This window comes from Coturnix japonica, chromosome 1, assembly GCF_001577835.2.
Source record: "Coturnix japonica isolate 7356 chromosome 1, Coturnix japonica 2.1, whole genome shotgun sequence".
In the NCBI taxonomy this organism is placed as follows: Eukaryota; Metazoa; Chordata; class Aves; order Galliformes; family Phasianidae; genus Coturnix; species Coturnix japonica.
In genome coordinates, this window is record NC_029516.1 from 69,061,176 (window position 1) to 69,082,685 (window position 21,510).

At 39.6% G+C, this 21,510-nt stretch overlaps 1 protein-coding gene across 2 annotated transcripts; it reads left to right on the forward strand.

The window, feature by feature from the left end:
* Positions 1-916: 916 nt before the first annotated feature.
* Positions 917-18,987, forward strand: CD86 (CD86 molecule). Of its 2 annotated transcripts, XM_015873555.2 has the most exons (7): positions 917-2,845; positions 4,909-4,986; positions 8,919-8,968; positions 10,223-10,564; positions 13,315-13,626; positions 16,007-16,138; positions 16,916-18,987. In XM_015873555.2, the coding sequence occupies exons 3-7, from the start codon at positions 8,923-8,925 to the stop codon at positions 16,933-16,935; spliced, it is 852 nt and encodes a 283-aa protein (XP_015729041.1). In that variant the 5' UTR covers positions 917-2,845; positions 4,909-4,986; positions 8,919-8,922; the 3' UTR covers positions 16,936-18,987. The 2 variants fall into 2 exon arrangements, with proteins under 2 accessions (XP_015729041.1, XP_015729048.1); XM_015873562.2 differs by lacking the exon at positions 917-2,845 and having other exon boundaries at positions 3,289-4,986.
* The last annotated feature ends 2,523 nt before the right edge of the window (positions 18,988-21,510 follow it).

Consider the following 21,510-nt stretch of genomic DNA (forward strand, 5'->3'; position numbering starts at 1 on the left):
CATGTACTTCACATCTTCAGACAGCTTATCTTCACATTTCTTATTATGAGGACTGACAGATTCTCTTAAGTTCTGGGAGGACTTAAAAGGAATGTGTTCTCTGCACCGATCTCAAATTCCTTCAGTTAGCATAGTATAAAAGAGAGTAATTTGAGTCAGCATAATGCATAGGCAGGAGCACTCCAGTACATCAGCATATATATACAGTGTTAATAGTTTGTGAGCTCAGCGCCCAATTTAAATAGGAGATATTTAATTCCCTTGCACTGCACCATCACTTCCACATCAAACAGTTGTGTTTTGTTTAAGCAAGTTGCCAGATCAGAAGCCATGAGAAAGAGATCTTCTCCAAATGCGCTGGATGCTTTAATCCTCACTTTGCAAAACTCAGAAGTTGGACATTAAATTAACCCCATTTCCAGTTCAACTGGAAGATCCTGTAGGGCACAGCCAATTAAATAAATTTAAGGAATTAAGTTTAAGTATGATTTCCCCTGGAAAATGGATTCTTTCTCCAAATCAAAACTAAGGAGAGTGTACCTGGTAGCTCTGATGCAGATCTCATGCCTTGACAAGTGCTAGATTTGGCACCTGGTGAGGGGCAACCCTTGGCTGTACATACAGGCTGAGGGACAAGAGTTTGGAGAGCATCCTTGCAGAAAGGGATCTGGGTGTTCCGGTTAATGGAAGTTGAAACACAAGTAATGATGTGCCCAGACAGCCAGGAAGGCCAGCTGTATCCTGGGGTGCATCAGACCCAGCACTGCCAACTGAGAGAGGGAAGTGCTTTTCCTATTGTACATTGCACTGGTGCAACCTTGAACACTGTGTGTAGTTTTGGAAGCCACACTACCAAAAGGACATAAAACTATTACAGAGTGTCCAAAGGAAGGCTACAAAGATGGTGAAGGGTCTAGAGAGCAAGGTGTGTGAGGAGCAGCTGAGGTCCTGTGGTGCGTTCAGCCTAGTGTAAAGGAGTTGAGGTGAGGCCTGATGGTGGCTGCAGCTCCTCACAGGGAGCAGACGGGCAGTGCTGAGCTCTGCTCTGTGTGACAGCAATGGGGCTTGAGGAAACGGCTTGGAGCCAGGGCAGGTCAGATTGGGGGTTAGGAGAAGGTGGTGTGGCTCTGGAAGAGGCTGTCCAGGGCACTAGTAATGGCCTTAAGCTGCCAGAGTTCAAGAGCCACTTGGACACCACTCTCAGACATAGTGTTTCATTTTGGGTGATGCTGTGTGGAGGCAGGAGTTGTACTTGATATTCCTTATGAGTCCTTTCCAACTTGGTATATTCTATGATTTGTTATGTCAATAACGTTTTCAATAAGGATAATCTATTAATGGTTAGCTACATTTCCACCACAAGCAAAGAAGAAAAAACACATCACATTAGGACATCCCTCAGGGTCATACAAAGGGCACAACCTCTTCATCCACCGTAGCCAGGCTGGCTGGCCAGTGACTGGCTCATCTGAAAACTGAACTCAATACATTTGTGTGAAATTCAGTATAAACGGTGAGATGTTGAAGGCTGAAAGACCATGCATATGTAGGATTTAAAATGTTATTATCTCTAGCACAACATCAAGGCATGTTCCATCATTAATGAAATCTTAGAGTGGAAAGAAGACGCTCAATCACTTCTCCTGGTTTTTCTTGCTAACCACAACATTGAGTTGCAAGCAAGTGAAAAAAAAAACAAACCTTGTAAAAGCTCTCAGGTTTTAGATTTTGCTGAACTTGTTTGGAAAACACTTAATTTAGACTCCCTTAGTTTTTAATCAATCTAGTTGAAGAAATTATTCTTTTGGCTGCTTTCAGCTGCTTTCACTGGAAACTTGAGTTAAGGGCAAATTATAGCTCTCTGATTGCTACAGACTGGAAAACCTTCCCCTTTTTCACTCATAGCAGCTTACTTCTCTATTTCTAATCACAGCTGTTGAGTAGTTTGTACTGGACAAGGAAATCGTGCATAGAATCTGATTTCAAATTGTTTTCCAATAAAGTTTAATAGGTAATAGTTTTAGGTTGGATTATTATTTTTTTTCCCCAGACAGCTCCATTTTGAATGCCATCTGTACATTGTGATTCAGAGACAAGAGACTCAGATATGAATAATGTTTGATCTACATCTGGCAAGCACAACTGCTATCATTAAACTGGGCTTTTATGAGGCTTGTTGCATGTTCATAAGCAAACTTAAAGCAAATCTTAATGGATAATGAAGTTAGAATTTCTACTAAGCTGGCACAGTTGAAATGAGGTTACAAGAGAATCAAATTCAGTGTAAATAAGTTGGAAGTACAGAAGAAATAAGTTATCATTTTAACAAAGAATCATATGTAAAAATAGTCAAATAAGCACAACTTCTTTATCATGCAGAAAAGTCAATCACAACATGGCAAGCATGGCATTTGTGGTAAATGGATGGCCATAGATTTCTCTTATTTCCCATAATTGTCATGGAATCAATCTCAAAATCACCATTTTGTATAACAATCCATTCAGTTCTGTTTTTATTTCATCATCAGATCTTAAATTAACTTGATGACTTTCAGCATCTGGGAATTAGGGAAGGACAGTTTTGTTTAATCTCATTGGAGAAAGGTCAGTCCTTGCTAGCAAAGCTATTTCCTCTTCCATTAACATAAGACCTTGCTAGGCAAACAAAATTGAATTGAACTTGCCAGATTTAACAATCAAGCCTAGTTACAGAGAAAAAAAAAAAAAAAAAAAAAAAAAAAAAAAAACCAGGTTATTTTCTACAATCAAAGGGCTTTTTCCTACATGCAAAATCCAAGCAACAGTTCTCCTGAAGACCGGGGCTATACAGGAGTTCAAGGATACCGTGAGTAATACCGACACTTATGAGACATAAAAGTACTTTGTAACAAGGGGAATTTCAACTTTGAAAGAGGAACCTTTTGGGCAAAAGCTGCATATGTGCATTTGCAAGAGGATAGTTGGGTCTGTTTAGCTTTGAGAAAAGAAGGTTGAGGGGGGATTTGATCCAAGTTTATAAATACCTGAGGAGTGGGGGCCATAGTGGCGAGGCTGGTCTCTTTTCAGTAGTGTGTGGGGTTAGGACTAGGGGTAATGGGATGAAACTTCAGCATAGGAAGTTCTGCACAAATGTGCACAAGAACTTCTTTACAGTGTGGGTGACGGAGCACTGGAACAGGCTGCACAGGGAGGTGGTGGAGTCTCCTTCTCTGGAGATTTTCAAGACCCGCCTGGACACCTACCTGTGTGACGTGGTGTAGGGAACCTTCTTTGGCAGGGGGATTGGACTCGATGATCTCTAGAGGTCCCTTCCAACCCCTACAATTCTGTGATTCTGTGATAGAGTTGATTTTCTCTGTCCAAGTCTTTCAGTATGTAGCAGGGAACAGAGGAAAGAATGAACATTTATATTGTCAAAATCTGTGTTGGAGTATTTTGCTGCCTTTGAGACAGGAAGCCTGGAGAAAGAAATTAGGTACTCCCTAGTATTGTGATAATGCTTTCAATTAACTATGTTGGCTCCTTTAGTCATGTGATAATGACTTGAGCAGTTACTGAGGCAAGCCTATGTAAAGCTCCTACAAACATAGAAGCACACACTTGTAAAAAATGTAATTGCTATTAGGAAAGTAGCTCCACAGCTGCTCTCTACTTCATTTGAATCACAGCTGCTAATCATTGCAGCTTCACACACACATGCCTTATTCCCTGGAGCAAGCTGATCAATTTATAACAGAATGAAGGATTGCTTATGATAGCATCAGCACAATTATTGCTTTAATTCCTAAAGCAGGACATTCATAATCAGAAACTAAGAAAGTAAAAAATTACATGGATCTGCAAGGCATTTTCTGATTATGTACATCATAAAAATGGCAATCTCTAATTTATACCAGTAGGCAGGAGAATTGGGTACTTTCTTCTCATCAACTATAATGCTGGTGTTTGGGGGAAGGAATCCAAAACCAAAAGGCAAAACCTCTTCCTATAACTTTATAAGTCATTAATGTGCAGTGAGAAACACTGTGAGAAAATAAGAATATGTCCTTGGAGTGATTTCTGCTCTAAAACTGTGAGCAGCACAACTTGGCTTACTTAACTCTGCTTCTGAATATCACATCTTCATTTGACAATTGAGATTTATTGCAGGAATAAAAATGTAGCTTCTGATTAGTGATGCTCCTGTTTAAGAAGCAGAAGTTTGCATCATGAGTCCAGCCGTGTTTCTTAAAGACACCTATTGAAAATCAAGCATATAATACTTGAGGACCAAACATATGTTGTATGACAGCTAAATCCTTTTTGGGTGTATTTGAATGTGGGTTAGGAATAAATTGTGAATTCATTCTTTTGTATGTGGTATGTAGATTCCCATCCAAAGCACCCAGAAAACTGCCATTTGAGGTTGTCTGTGTAATGTGTTGTGTAGCCCTGGTGTGAGATTTGGCCCCAATACCATCCACTAACTTACCATCTCCAGGCAAAGTGACTTGTGCAGAAGTCAGAGTCTCAGAAGAAGGACAGCCTGGTAGTGAGCATTTCAGTTTCCTCTTAGCATGAATATTGATAAGTAAATCAGGCATCTGTGGTTTCCCAGCTGAGAATTTTGCTTGACTAAAATCAAGCAAGCTCAGGGGCTGGGAAAGGAGAGCAGATCTCACCTGATGAGGTTATCTGTCATGTAGAAGAGGTGGTTCAACTAATTTGTCAGTTCTGTGACAAGGCATAGAAAGCACATTGACCTGACCTGTCCTGTAGGTGGTACTCACAGTCATTCCCGATGAGTGTCTCATTCTGGTTGATGAGGCTTTTTCTCTCTAAATTCCCCCTGCAGTTTCTGCTAGGTAGAGTACTTGTTTGTGTCCTGTGACTTGTGCACCGCTAGGCAGCTGCTGTGTTCTCTTTCAGAGATACCTTCCCTTTGGTTGTGGAGGAAGAATTTTGCTTGCAGAGGCAGTGGAATGCTTCATGACCTTTGGAGCAAAGGTATTGTTTAAATAATTGGTGTTATTTAATTTTTATTAGAAGACCAGATTCTGTGTGTTAGAGCAAAGTGATCCTAGATTCACAGGCAAAGTCAGAGGTCTCCTGAAATCTCATAGATAACAAAAGGAACTTACTGAAAGAGGGAACAGGGGGAAGGAAAACAAAATGCATTAAGAAATTGGGAATTTTCTCATATAGATTCATTACAAATGTAAAAGCAACACAATAAATGAAATTTAACTCAGAGTAAAAGAATACTCTAAAAGAGAATGAACTGGGGAAAAAAAAGCAATTGATTACAATGCCACTTTCTTGCTGGATAAACACTTAGGAAACAGAAGTTGACTGGGTAACGGTGTTTTGAACAGAGTCCATTGTTGGATATTTATGTTGTATGGCTAAGTGTTTGGGTGGAGGGAATCCTGCTATTCTCAGACCTGGTCATGTTCAGGGAATTTCCTTAAGTTGTTCTTTACTTTGATAGCGCTTGCTCAGATCAACCCTTGTTTACAACGAAAGAGAAGGCTGATAAATACATGAAGTCTTAATCACCGATGTCCTGTCTCCAGGAGGCTCACAATAGCTCATGGAGCTGGGGTACAGTGGGTACAGTGTTGGTACTGGGTACAATGTGGCATGGCATGGAAATTTTGGAAAAATTCCCTACTTAAGTAAAATCAAAAGTGTAGGTTGCTAGTTTAGTAATCAGTTATGTTTCAAGATCACAGCAAAATAAAAGGGAAGGAGAGTCTTCTCATAGAAGGTACGTACCTAAGGTAATAAAATAAACTAGCTATATATTCTTAAATACACTTGAAAAGTACATTTTGAAAGGAACTGAAGGAATGCATGAGTCAAAAAACACATATTTGACAATGTGTCTTTCAAAAGGTGGTGAATACACCCAACAGTGAAAATGAGGTAAAAAAGAGAGCAAATGGAAACCAAGGGGAAGAAAAAGATATAAAGCTCTTTTTTATTATTATTATTATTCACAGATCTCCATGCTTTGCTGTGCATAAATTGTGTATTGAGTTTTGAGGGACAATAAACAGAAAGCACGAGCCAATTTAAAATGAGTTCCTGAGGGCTTTTCTGGCAATCACCCTCAAAAAGTAAAAGGGGCAAAGTCACCTTTTTCTCCACAGATGTCTATCTCAGAGTTCCTCAGGTAGGGCATCCCCTTGTATGCAGCAAAATGACATCTCTCATACTGCTTTGGGCCAACTAAAAGCAGTCATGAATAGCGCCACTGAAGTACATACACTCACATGGTTTCTTCTTCTTTCAGTAAGCCAAGGATCGAATGGAACTACTAGCTGCATACTGACATAATTCCAATTAAAGTATTTCTCCTTTCCTAATCCCTGACATCTATATCTGATTTGTAATCCTGAGTCATACGGGCACTGTCAGTAATAGATGACCAAGCTTTGAAAAACAAGAAAGATGCTTGCCACATAGTGCCTTTTTGTAGCCCTTAGTTATCAAGGAAAGATGTTAACCTTCCTGAAGACTAACTTAACTCTGGATGTCAGAGAAAGTTTTAAGCTGCGGATCTTCAAAGGACTCACATCTCATCCATCGTCACTGGCATCTTGAAAAAGTGCATCTTCCATTGCATGCAACCAGCAAGTGATTGGAAAACCGTAAAGATACAGAGAGCCACAATGCTCTGCATTGGAGTAGAGGGCTCATGTATGGCCATGGCAAGGAGCAGATTGTTCCCCATCATTTTCCAGTAGTGTGCCATCTTACCTGGTCCATCTTGACCCCTTAAAAATTCCGGGATGTAATCAATCCTTCAATGGTCTGTAGTTATAAAAAAAGAATTGGACACAGAATTTGTATTGAAAATGTTCAAGAAATGGTGTAAAAGTAGCCAACACAAAGCCTTTAATTCCCTTTTCTCCTCTCAGCCTTCTGGATGGTGCCTGGAAGAACTTGCATCAGCTGATTAAGGGCATCCTTTTAAATAAGGAAAGAAAGTTTTGTCACAATACAGTAGTTTACTGACCCACATCATGGTTCAGCAACTGTCTCTGAAGCAGCTCATGTAAGAGCAACAGAAGTCATATTGTGACCTCCCTCTCCAGGGCATGTGGAAATCCTGAAGGATCCTGGAGCCTCCAACATGCAGCCAGCCCTGCAACCACCATCTGGAAGACAGCAGCCAGGAAACTCTGTGAGACCTTTGAGACTTTTGTCTTCAGCTCCATAACTAACCCATAAAGAAAGGCATGGAGAAAATGTTATCTCTTGTAGGGTTTTGTGTCTGTGTACTTTTTTTCCCTTGAGTTTTGTTTTTCTCTCTTATTTTCATTTCCAGTTTTGGTCTTTGCTCCTGTGAGAAGGTCATTGCAAAACATGCCTTGTTATAGCGCTACAGTCATTTATGTTTCCAGTTGCTAAACTGTTTTTAATTCTCCTCTTCACTAGATCCAAAAAGCAGGGCTACTGTGTTGGGTTGTTGGTTTTTTTTCCTATGTTTGATTCAAAGCAAAAATTCATATTCATAGGAGAAAAAAATGACTGCTGAGAAGTTCTTGTAGGTTTCCATGGCATAGGCACAGGCAAGTTGGCATAGGCAATCTTATTTAGGCATTTATTAGTTGTGTGGTTCAACTGAGCAGCATTCACCACAAAGCAGGGTGGTTCATGCTGTAGTTCAGAAGGAAAATGACCTCTGCTTATAGCAATGGATCCTGCATGAGCTCCCTCTCTTCTGCTGCAACTTTGGTGAGTCTCACTGATCACAAAGAACGTCTTTATCCTCTGACGCATCCAAGTTTCTTTCTCCTCTTTCCTAAGAAAAGGCTGAATCTGGGACAAAATATGGTTTTGTGTTTTGCAGTATGTACACAGAACACACAACAGCTGACTGAGGGAAATTCGGTGTTAAACAGAAAAATACACTTGCTCCCAGAAATCTGCGGTAAAGAAGATCAAAGTGTACAAGCTTAAAATAAAACATGGCAAAAAAAGGGGAAACCAGAAGACACCAATCACACTTTCTTTTTTTCATGTAAGAGCTGAAGAGTTTTTGCACCTTCTCCACCAAAAGAGCACTCTTTGGAATCATTCAGAAAGGAAAGTGGAGCGCTTTGGATGGCATGGTGTGGAGGCTTCTCCCAGATACAAGGAAATAGCACAGGAAAGACACAAAGGCACTGCTAACCATCAGCTACAAGCCAGTAGATGCAGGAGCAGTTCTCTCACCTATAACTGAGAATTACTTGGAGAAAGGGCCTTGGCTGTTAAACAGGATTATATAGGTTCACTATGTGAATTCAGTCACAGAAGTGTTCTGCTTACAAGATGAGTCATAGGGCTTTTTTTTCCTAAATACTTTTTTTTTTTTTCCTGACCAAACCACATGACATGTAACCTCAACCCTTTAAACCCCATAGGATTGCTTTCAGTTGTCTTTCACTGTAGTGAAGGAAAGGTTCCTGTTACACAACAGAAGGTTACCCATTTCACCACTTCTGGTAGTTGACATCATTGTGCTATCTGTCTCCACCACCTACTCCTCCCATGTCACCCTCTCTCTCTGCTTTCAGTTCCCTCTTCTTCCCTGTTCAGTTAAGGGCAGGAATGCTCCCCATTCCTCTCTCCTCTGTGCCAGTTGTTCTGGGCTCTCTGGCCCTTTGCAGTCCATGGAGTATGTGCCCCTCCCATTGCATACCCAGTAATCCTGAACCTCACCACGTTCACTGTAAACCGGAGGTCTGACATAGTGTGCCTGTGATTGCTAATGGCTGCTAAAGCACAGAGAAGCGTTTCCACAAGTCGGTGGGAAAATGTGAGATAAACTTTCTGAAAATCTCTCTTGAAACTTCTTCCTGTTTTACTGCTACTTGAGGAGCACTGGAGAAGGCACTGCAGTGTTTCATCCTCTAAAATACCTCTTTAATTTTTCCTTCATACAGCATCATGGCGGTCTGCATATTCTTTCTTTATGCCATAATACTTCTCCCAGGTAAGAAGCAGATTTTTAATTGTAAAAAAATGTTTAGATAATTCGTGTCCTGCTATGTGATACATTTGCATTTACATTGTTGCTCCTTCTTTAGTAGTAATTAACAATTTCAGTTGTACAATCGAGGTTGTGTTATCTGTGTGATATGCATTTAAACTGCAAGCAGGGACTCTATAAAATATGTAGAAAGTACTTTCTCCATTTTATATCTTTACATTACACATTCTTCATGTTGCTCTTAAATTTTCAATTGAAAGCTATTTTTGAGAATGTGTGTATATCCCCTCTGTATATCATAGAGGACAGCAATATCGAACTAAAGGCTGACAGCTCGATAAGGAATAAATGGAGTTTTAGGCAGCTGTGGAGATACTGCACTCTTGTGCTCCAGAAAAAAAATAGTCAAAACTTTGATTCAGGAGAGAAACTGTGAATCTTCTGAACACAACAGATCTGCAAGAACAGAAGTCTGCATTTCTCATCACAAGAAAAGCCTGTTCTCCCAGCCCGTCACTACCCCATAGTATCAGTGATGAAAGTAGTAGAAAAATCATCCTGTATGTAATACAGTCCATTCTTTTGATTCATGAAGGCATAATCATGTTTATTGACTATTTCTGTTAACAAGTTCAGCGACAGAACTGTTAAATCCGACATTTAACTTGCCATTAAATTCTAGATTAATTACAGAACAGTTAAACCTGACATTTAATTTGTCATTAAACTCTAGATTAATTCCTTACTGAAACAGAAAGCTTTTCCTGTTTCTGACCTCCTGGCCATGCATTCCCCAGACACCAACATTTACCACACGTGCTGCATTTACATCGTCTTCAAAACTGCAGCATCGTATTGTTTCCTGAAGAGAAAGAACTCAAGTTTTGAAAAACAAATTATGCAGCTGCCTCATTCACAACAGAATCTCATTGCATACACATTTGAGAACAGAGTGGAGCTGTGGCCTTTTGCCTGAAGTTATATCTTCCAATATACAGACTCTCCCCAGCTCTAAGCAGTAAGCCTGCCTTGGAAAGTAAAATATTAGAAGGGAAATAAGAAACATATTTATGATCTGAATGCCACAAGTGCATCGGTATGAAGAAGTATGTATCCTCTCATAGCTATTGGGAGAATTTGTCTAAATCCCAATGGGTTTATGCTACTGTCACTAAGCGTTGCCTCCATGACTGCAAGCATGTGATATTCTTTTGCAGCTGATGGAAATCTTAATTTTTTCTCTTTTTTAAATTCAAGGTATTGCTGCCAATGTACGTCATGTGAAGTCATTTCTCAATCACACTGCGTACCTATCTTGCTATTTCCCAAACTCTCAGAAAAGCGACATAAGAAATATAATAGTTTTTTGGCAAAAACATACGGGTGAAGTGGTACATGAAGTTTACCTCGGCCAGGAAATACATGATCACCTTGATCCTAAATACATAAATCGTACCAAGATGGATATGGACAAATGGACTTTGCAATTGTTAAATGTCGGGATTGTGGATGAGGGGCAGTATAAATGTATTATTATGCACGTGGACAAGGGACCAAAAAAGCTCATACATGAATCTGAGTGCGTACTGAACATCACTGGTAAGTAATTTCTGCTAATTGTCATCCAGCTGTTTGGGGTTTTTTGTTTGTTTTGTTGTTGTTGTTGTTGCTTTGCAAGCTTGTTTGTTTTCTTTTTAGGTCTCTGTCACTTTGTTTTGTTCAGACACGGACTGTCCCCACACCACTGGAGGTTTACCTGCAGTGGAGAGAATTTCTAAAGTGGATAAAAGTGTTTCTTCTCGGTTTCTTTCTCTTTCTTAGAAAGTTCTCATTGTGAATCTGGTGGAAGTGATCAGACAAAGCAGAAAAAATAAGGAAATAATTTGCTCAATATTACACATTCCTGACTCCCACCCTGTCACACTCTATAGTGAAAACCACCCTCCCTTCTTCATCTTGCTTCCTGCAAGTTTTATGGCCTCTAGGACTCCAGAAAATACAGTTTTTATTTGCATCTGAAGCACTTCCTTCTATTAAAAGCAATAGCATTAAGAATGTTGGTGGTAAATTACAGTTGAAATATAAAAAGATTTCTGCAAATATTCAGCTATTTTATGATGATATAAATCTTAGGGAAAATGTAGAAAAGAGCAGTTAATATGTGGAGGAGTAGAACATCATATGCTCAGTTATGGCAGGACTGAAAATATCTGCAGAAAAAAATGCAGGAATTGATCAGACTCAGCTTGATTTCTTGCACATAATCTGAGGCAGGGGCAGACTACAGGCAAGTAGGATTCAGTGAGGAAGTAATCCTGGTGTTTTCTAAGACTTTTAGGAACTGCATCTTTTTATAAAGTTTTCCTATTTTATATCATTTTCTTGGTAACCTTTGTCTGTATGTTCTCTCTTCTACTTGGACAGTGGTAATCATTAATAACAGCAGCTTCTGATTTCCACTGGTGTTCTCAGGCTTTGAAAGAAAACAGGCCATGTGCAACAGCAGCCAGAAAGATTACCAGGATGCTTGAGCCTATTTAGCATTATACTACCAGCAAATGTTCCCTCGATCCACAAGCAAATAGAAAACTTATGTTGTTAATTCTGATTCTCATAGAATTTACATGATGAATATTTTCAGCAGTTTCAGACCTCAGAGACTCACAATTTGCACTCAGTAGCAAGACCTCAGTTAATTTAACATGTTATAGAAGTCTCATGCATAGGCATTAAAGCCCTCCCAAACCTTTGATATAGGAAGCCTGTTCAAAATTCTTTGCTTCTGTGTTTCTTTCAAATGAGTTTCTCTTCAGTAACTTCCCAAAAGAAGGTATAGAGGTCAATTAAAATAAAAAATAATTAGAAAAAATACAAACGTTGAGGTGTATCTCTGCTTGTTTCTTAACTAGAATCTCATAGAATATGTGGAAGGCTGTTTTTGTAGTATGAAGTTTCACGCTTAAAGTGGACTTAAGAAAGTTTGAGTGTTGTACAAGTGTGAAAGGTCAGTCAAACAAAACAATCTCTTGGTGACTGAACCTACTCCAATATACTAATATGTCTTCTAATATAGCTTAGATATATATATATATCTAAGAACAAGGTACAGGTAGATAGATACGTTTACAGACAAGATTATTTATATAAGAAGAATGGACACAGATCATTCTCCAGAAAGAGAGGGCTTCATAATGAAAAGTTTTGTCTTGTAGAACAGACAAGTAGGGATCGTGTTGAGAAGCTGCCTAACTGGAAATTCTGATGTTTCTGTTATAGTACGTCTCTAGCGCTTACTTAAGATGGATCCGCAAGGAAAGCTATTTCAAAACATGTGTTGTTGCTGTTGGTGGTGAAACTGGTGCCAGAATACGTACTACAGTATCTGTCCTCATTTTAGAGGGGATGCTGAAAAACTTAAAAGCATGAATAAAATCTCTTCTGGAGTTATCTGGGGGCTTGAAAAAAAATACAGTTCAACTAGAGACATTAAATGATCGATCTGATTACCTTCTGACAAATAAGACTGAGGAGACTTATTTTCAGAGAATGGCAACCCAAAATACACATACAATATCGGATACTTAAAAAAGCTAATTGATTCAGTGAAGAAACATGAACTATTAGTGGCTGGAAACAGATGAGAAGTAAGCCATGTTGTCATTTTAGGATGCAGAAAGTCAGAGGGATAACACCGCTCCAAAAGTATTGAAGTCTTGATGGATCTACTGTCTCTTGAGGTACTTCAGTCTGTAGCCTATTTTGAAGGCAAATCATCTTCAGTTACAGACTCAGATTCACTGGGGCTAGCCTTGGAGCCTGGATCTAATACTTCAAGTGTGTATATAGAGGAATCAGACCCTCCATTACACTCATATCTCTCTAAGAATCCCTTGCCTCTTCTCCATATAGTTTTTAGTACTAAAAGACTTTAGCACTGACTTACTTCCATATTTTCAATGAAGTTTTGAGCCTGAATCTTCTTTTCCTTTGGTTAAAAGTTTTCATCATCCTTCATACCATATGTTTGAATAGGTTTTTCCAGTCCTAAAGTCAAGCTAAGCAGGCCAGGTTTGTTTATTATGAGGTACCAATGGGACTAGAGAAGGTAAGAGAGACAGAGTCTCACTATCTGGCTGACATGGCCTAAGATGTCATTGAAATACTCCAAAGACAAGGAGCAGCAAGTGTGTGTGTGCAGCCAAAACATAACAAACCCTTCTGAGAACCCACACTGCTTTCCTAGGAAGACCGTTTTGGTTTGATTCCACATGAATATCTCAACGTATTGACAGGGACTGTCACAAGATGTAGTATGTCTGACTCAATGCTTTTTCTTTTGTCTGTTTCAGCCAACTATAGTCAGCCTGTGGTAGCACAGCTACACGCTGGGAAGCCAAAGCCCAATGAGAACCTGAATCTTTCCTGTTCTTCCAGCGGAGGTTATCCAGAGCCCAAACAAATGATTTGGCTAATTTCAAGAGAAAATGTAACAGATAGGCTTGAACGACAGATGGATGTCTTACAGGATGCTGTAACAAAGCTGTATAACGTTACCACCAAGCTGAATATCCCAGTTCCTACAAATACACTCACTAATATTAGCTGTTTGCTTCACCTTGGAGAGCAGCAGGGGAGTCTTGTCTCAGTGCCGCTAGTCATAGGTGAGTTTTCATTTGCTCATTCTGATTTTTGCATGGGTAGGAGCTGGGGAGGCTTCAGTAGAAACAATCACAGGTGGCAGAATAGTCAAAACAGAGAGTAAACCCTGAGTAGCAAAAGGGGCTACTAAGAAGGCTTCTATGTTTGCAATCCTGTTCACTGATAAGCATGGCAACCAAATTCCCTCTTCTGTTTTTTTCAATGGGAGGACTTATTGCAGAGAGGAGAACACAGAGAGAAGGAAGGCTGCTGCTGCGCAGAACAAAGCACAGCCCTGTTCACCCATTCCCCAAATGCCGCTGCTGCACCAAAGCAAACTAAATGCACGGATGAGGTTTCAACCTGTCTTTGGTCAGGTTTTGCAGGGTCAATAGGCAGCGTGGGGTCTTATCCAGTTGAGTTTTAAATATCTCTCAGGATGGAAACTCCATGACTTCTTTCAACAAATTGCTCCAGTGTTTGACCACTTTCATACTACAAATGTTTTTTTTTCTGACATTTAAGCGCTTGAGTTGCTGCTCCTAATCTCTTTCTAGGGAGAGGCAGAAGGCTGAGCAGAAGAGTCCCTTGGACCAAATTTGGCTCACAAACTGCAAAATAGACTGTACTGAGCTAAAATGTAAAGGCCACAAAACTTTGATGGGTTTTGGAAGTATTCCTAGTAGTTTCCACAGCATTTGGCAGAACACAGTTTGCATTCCAAAATGACCATTTGGGGATTTTTTTTTCTTCTGGGATTGTGCCTCTTTTCAGACATCTCTTGCAAGAAATTCAGACTCTGTGCCATCCCAAATGTTCCCTGATGATCACAGTGTTAGCTGAGTGCAGATTCTTCGTGCACCTCACAGGTCACTTTACCATTTCTAACTGAAAAACTACATGCCAAAGTGAACCCTCGTGAATATCATGATGCTGTAACATTCTCCTGGATTCTGGGCCCTATTACAAATAAACTAATTGCCCAGAGATGGGGAACAAGAAAGCAAATTTATCTCTCTCAGTCCTAATTATCTATATTCCCGGATACTTTATCATTTTTGTTGCTGAACAATTCCATGTATATTCGACTAGGCCATAGCTAAGTAAGAGAGATTAGGAAGCATGTATGAATTCTGTTCTCTGAGTCTGTTACATAACAGAGTGCCACACAGACCTCCAGAAGAGAAGGTGCCATAGCCAACGATTCTTCAGCTGCAACTCTAGCCAAGCAGTTTAGAACTTGGTGTCTGAGTACCAACAAGATTTAATTGCAAGAATATTAGCAGAGTTCTGTATGAATTATTGTTTCTTTAAACTAAAACTGTAAATGATTTATTTCTTAGGACAGGAAAACATTTTTTAGACATTTTTATTCCTAAGCTATGATCATCAAAATAGAATTGCTTCCCACTTCAGTCATTTGCCTTGCACATCTCTTTTAAGACCGTGTTGAATGTGGAGTGCTGTTCTTCACTTGCTGGGAACAAGAAACCCAAAGGGACCGGTAGCATTGCAGAAAGCCTATTAGAGAAGAAGCTTACTACTTACTCACAGGCTTCCCTATTTACTACTTACTCGCTACTCGTTCACAAAGATCTACAAATCAGTTTTCTTCACTTGACTTTAACTAAAGGGTTAAGTCATCACTGCTGTTTGATGTCCTTACATTCCGGGATTTGCAAATAACACTAAATTTTAATACAGAAGTCTTCTGCTCAAGAGTATTAACATCACTAATATTAGCCATAGTAGTGCATCCTCCTCTTCCATATTCCGTTCTTCTCATCCCTGACTTTGAAAAGTAGCCACCTAATAAACAGTAATGGTGGGTAAGAAACTAGCAACCCTAGAGAAAAAAAAAACTTTATTCAGTGACAGTTGCAGCTGTGTTATTTGCTATCCCTAGCAACCAAAACCTCAAAAGCACAATAACCAGAAATAGAAGGAAACTCCCGTGCATTCCCTGTCTCTCTCACATCCCTTAAAGCTTTTCATTAAGCTTTGATCTTCAGTTCCAATGCATACTAAATAATAACATATCCCAGGTTATTTAAATTTTCACAGTAGCAGAGTAGTAGTAGCCTAGCATTGGCATCACAGGCTCTTGTATTAATCAAGCTGCCAATCTCTCACATAGCCCAAACATCAGAAATAGCACTTTTCCTTACTGTTGCTGAAATGGCTGTTAAGCCTTGGTGCACCTGCTAGTTACTGGGAAAAACAAAACAAAAAAGAACCATACAGAGAGTGATTTCCTAGCATTATTAAATACCGTAAAAGAAAAGGATACTTAGGGCCCCTCCATAATCTTCTAATTTACATAAATTTGTGTTAGGATGGGTTAAGCTAATTGTCAGCAAATGAAATCTTTGTTATATGCATCTTCTCTGTTCTCTTATTCAGAGATACAAGCAGAAGAAATGGAACTGGTGAAGGTAAATTTCTTTGGCCCACTTATAGCTGTAATTGTACTGATCACAATCCTTCTGGGTTTTTTGATATTGAAGAACAGAAATATCTCATCTACCAGCCATAGTAAGTAATTACTCTTCACTCACTCTCCCCTAAATCACAGGCTTTGCTTTGTTTTTTCAGTGAACCCCTTGCCTACATTCAGCTGACAGAAAGCTGAGTTTTATGCTGCACTTAAACTTCCCTGGACAAATTAGTTCCTGAAACATTTCATCCATCCAGCAGTAAATCCAAACACCTTTCTCCTGTTTCATCCCGTAATCCATTTGTCCTTCTTCATGCTCTGTTAGACTGTCATGGCACAAGCTTAGTATTTTCTCCTGCAGCTTAATCTTTTATTATGGCTTATTAGTAGATTTGGCTACTAAAATAATAGATTTATATAAATCTTTTTTTTATCCACCACCATTTGTAAGAAAATTGGAGCTGGGAGAGGGATGAGACAAGATTTGCTTTACATACAGGCAGCTCTGTTATCACTGAGGTGAAGGATCCAAGGCATCGCTCCACCACAGGCTGCCCAACACTGGACTGAAAGAATCATCCTTACACCAGAAACGGAAAGTGATCTTTGCATTCCATTTCTCTGTTTTATTGCAACATTGTCTCAGCAGTCCAGGCTCCATCATGCACTGAGAGGATGATTATGCTGACATAATCTTTCACCTCTTGTAGTAAGAAGGAAATTAATTCCTCAGAGTCACTCCTGCTTCCTTTATACCCAAGGGTCCCAAGGCTCTCATTCTTTTTCCAAATCCTGTGATAACAGGACATTTAATCATCAACTAGTTCTGCTCCTATCTCTCATATTTCTCTAAATGACATTTTCATCTATTTCAGGTGTCGGTCTCACAGTCTAAAAAGTACTCAGCTTGAAATAAGAGGCCAGCAGCTATAGACTGCTGACTGGGAACCATTTCTGCACATAGTGAGGCCTGTGGTCCCATTGTTTCAGATGCTGTACCAGAACAAGAATCCTCTCTAAATACCCTGCAGAACAACATGGAATATTTTCATCTGATGACTGAAGTCTACTGTCTGGTATTTCTAGCTTTATTTTTGCTACAGAACAGTAGCAAATGCAATACTCTGTCTCCATGAGTTTCTCTTACACTTTGGGGAAAGCTCTTCAGATTTAATGGGCTTTTTGGTCAAACAGTTGTCAGTGTTCACCTCAGCCTTCTACATTATTAATTGGTACATACATGAATTTTTCTGGCTCCTGGTGCAGTTACTCTGGCTGCAGTTCTGATCACTAGGAGGAAATGCCAATTTGGGCCTTCCTGCATTCAGTGGCTTGGTTCACTTCTGCACGGGCTAATGTGGTTTTGCCTCCTATGATACTAGATATGAAGAACTGAATTTAGTGATGCCATTAAATCTGGAAAGAGGAGATGAGCGTCTTGTCAACAGTAACAAATAAACAGAGAAGCACAGCAAGCAGTTGTACTTATAACTCCAACTGTTATAAGTACAAAATATCTTCTTTTCATTGTTCTCTTTTGTTTTGCTTTTTTCTGGGATTCCTCCACCATTTGACAAGGCCACAGAAAACTGCTAAGCACTTAGCAGCACTACTATCACTGGTTAAGTGGCAGGATTTTTAAGGGCAGAGGCTGGCTTGGGAGAATCCTGAGTGTCTGCATAAGGAGAAGCTGTTTAAAAGTCTAAGTGCTCCCAAGATCCTGCAGTCTTCAGTTGTACGGTTGGATTTGACAACTGTGATTGTTTTTGCTCTATCTTTCATTATGCTCTATGACACTGTAAAATGCTGTCAGTGAGAGTCAGTGAAGAGCAGAACAGCAAGGATTGCAGAAGTGAATGTCTCAGAAATAGAAAGAGTTAGGCCACAACATGTGAATCATTGCCCTTGCTGGAAATACGATCAGAGTCAGGGTATTTAATTATGAACCATAAATGCTCTGGGCTTTGTATGACTTTGTACCAGCAACTTTCTTGTGAACTCCATGGTAGAAAAAGGAACTTTTTCTAAGGAGGATGCTGCCCCACCTTCTGAGGAAAGTCATGAAGTTTCCACAGGGCACTTGAAACTAGAAAGAACTGAAGGAAAAAAGTGTTTTGAATTGAATTTTGGGCTGTTGTACCTTTTGTTTTGTTTTAAACTATACAGGTTAACGTCTTCCTATGTATACTGGCCAGATGCTGTACTACAGGTTTTTCAGAAGGATGCAGGGATAGTATATTAAAGCATGAGGTATCATTCATTTGTGTATTAATCTAGATATACAAAGTTAAGCAAAACAGATACTGTAATAATAAGTGGAGCATGTTCCAGTTTGGTTGACTGTCTCCTCCCTTTCTTAATTTGGTTTCCAAGTTTAAAGATACAGCAATCCATACATGATGTACAGGATACGGTTTTACCTTTCAGGACAGGTTATTTGTTTCATTCAAAATGTTCCTGTCTTCAACTTTGAACAATGTCTGCATTTCATTTTCTGCAGTGCTACTGACAGCTTTCAAGGGAAATGCAGAGGTTCTGAGACACATTTTTTTTGAGATCTTGATTGCGTTTGTAGGCTGCCATAATATGAACATTTACATTATGTTCTCAAGACAAAATTCAGCTCAGATTTGCATTCTGGGGACAGAAATTCTCCACTGTTCCTACTGGGTAAATATATTATTTTCTATTGAGTGATGCTAAGAATTGATAGACTCCACCTCAGTTTAACCTTTATTTTCACCTGAGTAAGAGAATTTGCATGTTATCTGGAGTTTGTAAAACGATTTGGGAGTCAGTTTATTAAGCTATTACGCCAATAAGCCAAACGTTTTTATTCAGATTACTATCATTCAAATGATATGAAAAGTCACAGCTCTTATTTTCATGTAAGGTTTTATGTTTGCTAACAAAGTTATTTAATGACATTAAAATATATGTATTTTTATGTGTTGGTGCTTTACTCTCCTGCTGAGTATTGGGGAATACCTGAACGCAGTGTTCTCAGAGAAGAAACACTCCCTGAACTTATCCTCAGAAGCAGTTAATAAGAAAGGTATTCCTACAATGACCAAAAACAGAACAGTTTTTCAGATGTTCATTCACAGAGCTGAATATAAACTCACAACTGTGGGTTATGCATACAACCTGCACCTACTAACACATATACCTCAAAGATAAGATACAAAATTGCAGCCTAAAAACTTGGCCCTTTGATCCCATGCTGCAGGTTGCCAAATGGGTCCTTCAATCCCCTCAAATTCTTGGTTACTATTTGATTCCATAAACAAAGTTTGTATTAAATTGCCAGGTGTACTCACTCAGGAAGATACTCACCTGGTTTCTTCTGGTCCTTTTAACATGTGCTGTTATTCAGTTCATTTTTTCCACCAAACATTTCGCTTCCCACTGAAGTTATTCTTCAGCTCAAATCCTCACTGATATGGAGGTCTTGTCTGAGCAACAGATAAGAGTCCACATTATTGCTAGAAACAAGCCTCATGTGTCTTTCATCTTCCAAATGACTAGATTCACACAAGCACCCCCATACACTCTTTCACTCACTACCTCAAAACTCTCATCAGCCTTGAAGTGCTGCTGGTCAGCTTTATATACTGATGTGTAAAAACCACCACTGACCTTTTGTGTTTGTCCATAGTAAGAAACAATAGCCAGCTCATGAAGAAGGCATCTGAAATCTATGCTAGGACTCAGAGTCCTTTTCAAACACATTCACTTAAACAAAACAAAAACCCTATCACTACCACCTTACTACTAACACTACCATAAGCTATCATCAGACAAAAAAACCCCATCACTCAATGGGTTAGGTTTATTTGTTCCTAATTAGTGAAGTTGTTTATTTCCCCTCTCCTCTAAGAAGAAAATCACTTGCCACCCCTCTATTGCAGGCTGTCAACTTTCTTCTATTACCTTACCGATTTCTCTGCCTCCTCTTTTCTTGCTCCTAAAACCATTCCTAATTGCTTCCTGCGTCTAAAGATTGTTAAAAAGCAATGAGCTTCAGAGAAAATCTTAGTTCATATTTATTTAAATGCATTAATCCTCTGTGCTATTTTGGATAATGAAAGCAGTAGTAAGGCATAAGAAAACGTGTAGCTGAGGCACCAACATTTTTGTCTTCCACTGCAACATTCAGATTTCCAGGCTGTCTCCTCAACTGCTTAGCAGTATTTTTTCTTTGGCAGCATGCATTAAGTCATTAAGTGACTCCATAAACATGGCAAGCAAACAAATGAGCAGACACCCACTACATTCCAACGCAAGGAAGAACTCCATTTAAAAACATCATTCCTTTACTTTAAGGTCTAATAATACAGAGCACCCAAAAAAGCAGTGTGATAAACCAGTAACCAGCATCCTAAGGTAAAATATGTTGTCATTAGACTTCAAATTGCAATACATTGCTTTAAGTTCACTGGTTAATTAACACAAAATCACTGAAGAGCTGATGCTGGAACAGAACAGAGTCTCTAGGAACATGTGCTAGTCAGTGCTCAGCCACCTTTACAGTATAGAAAAACAAGTAAGTTTCCTGATGTTGAGGCAGAACATCCTGTGTTTCATTACTTCTTGTTCTGTCACCAGACACCAGCAAAAAGAGTCTGGCTCTCCTTTCTTACAGCCTCCCTTTGTGTATTTCTACATATTGCTGAGATTCTCCTTGAGCTTCCTTTTCTCCCAGCTGAAACAATTCTATCTCTCTCAACCTGTCTTCATCTGAGATACTTCAACCTTTTAATCATTTGAGTGGACCGGTTGCACTAAGCCCATGTATTTCTTCTAATGGTAAGCCCCAGATTACACAGTACTCCAACAGTGACCTCACCAGTGCTGAGCAGAGGGGAAAGATCACCTCTCACCATCTGATGGCAACACTTCTTCCCGATGCAGCACAAACACTCTTGGCCTTCTTTGCCACGAGGGCGCACTGCTGCCTCATCTGTCAACAAGGACATCCAGGTCCTTTTAGGTAAAGTTGTTTTATAACTGGTCTGCCTGAGCCTGTGTGTGGTGCACAGAGATAATTCTTCCAAGGTGCAGGAAGTTGAGTTTCCTGTCAGCCCATTTCTCCAGCCTGCTGAGATCTCGCTGCATGACAGCACAACTACTCACAGATTTTTTATCATCTGAAAAACCTCCTGGGATGCATTCTGTCTCCCTTTCTGCTCAGCTTTCATGAGAACCCACCTAAAGAACTGTGTTCAGACAAAGGGTCTGCAGCAAAAGAAAGATACAGATATGTTACAAGGGTAATAGTTCAAAACTAAATCAAAAGAGATAGGTTTAGGTTAGATAATCAGAAGAAATTCTTCATCATGAAGATGGTGAGGCACAGAGACAGGCTGCCAAGAGAAACTGTGGATACCCCATCCCTGGAAACGTTCAAGGCCAGGCTGGATAGGGCTGTAAGCATCCTGGTTGAATGAGAAGTATCCCTGCCCAGGAG

Bases quoted from the DNA above. Each gene is read 5' to 3' on its own strand.
- CD86 (XM_015873555.2), top strand. From the start codon at position 8,923: ATGGCGGTCTGCATATTCTTTCTTTATGCCATAATACTTCTCCCAG. The intron at 10,565-13,314 runs GTAAGTAATTTC...TGTCTGTTTCAG, and splicing joins GTGCGTACTGAACATCACTG to CCAACTATAGTCAGCCTGTG. The intron at 16,139-16,915 runs GTAAGTAATTAC...CATCTATTTCAG, and splicing joins TATCTCATCTACCAGCCATA to GTGTCGGTCTCACAGTCTAA.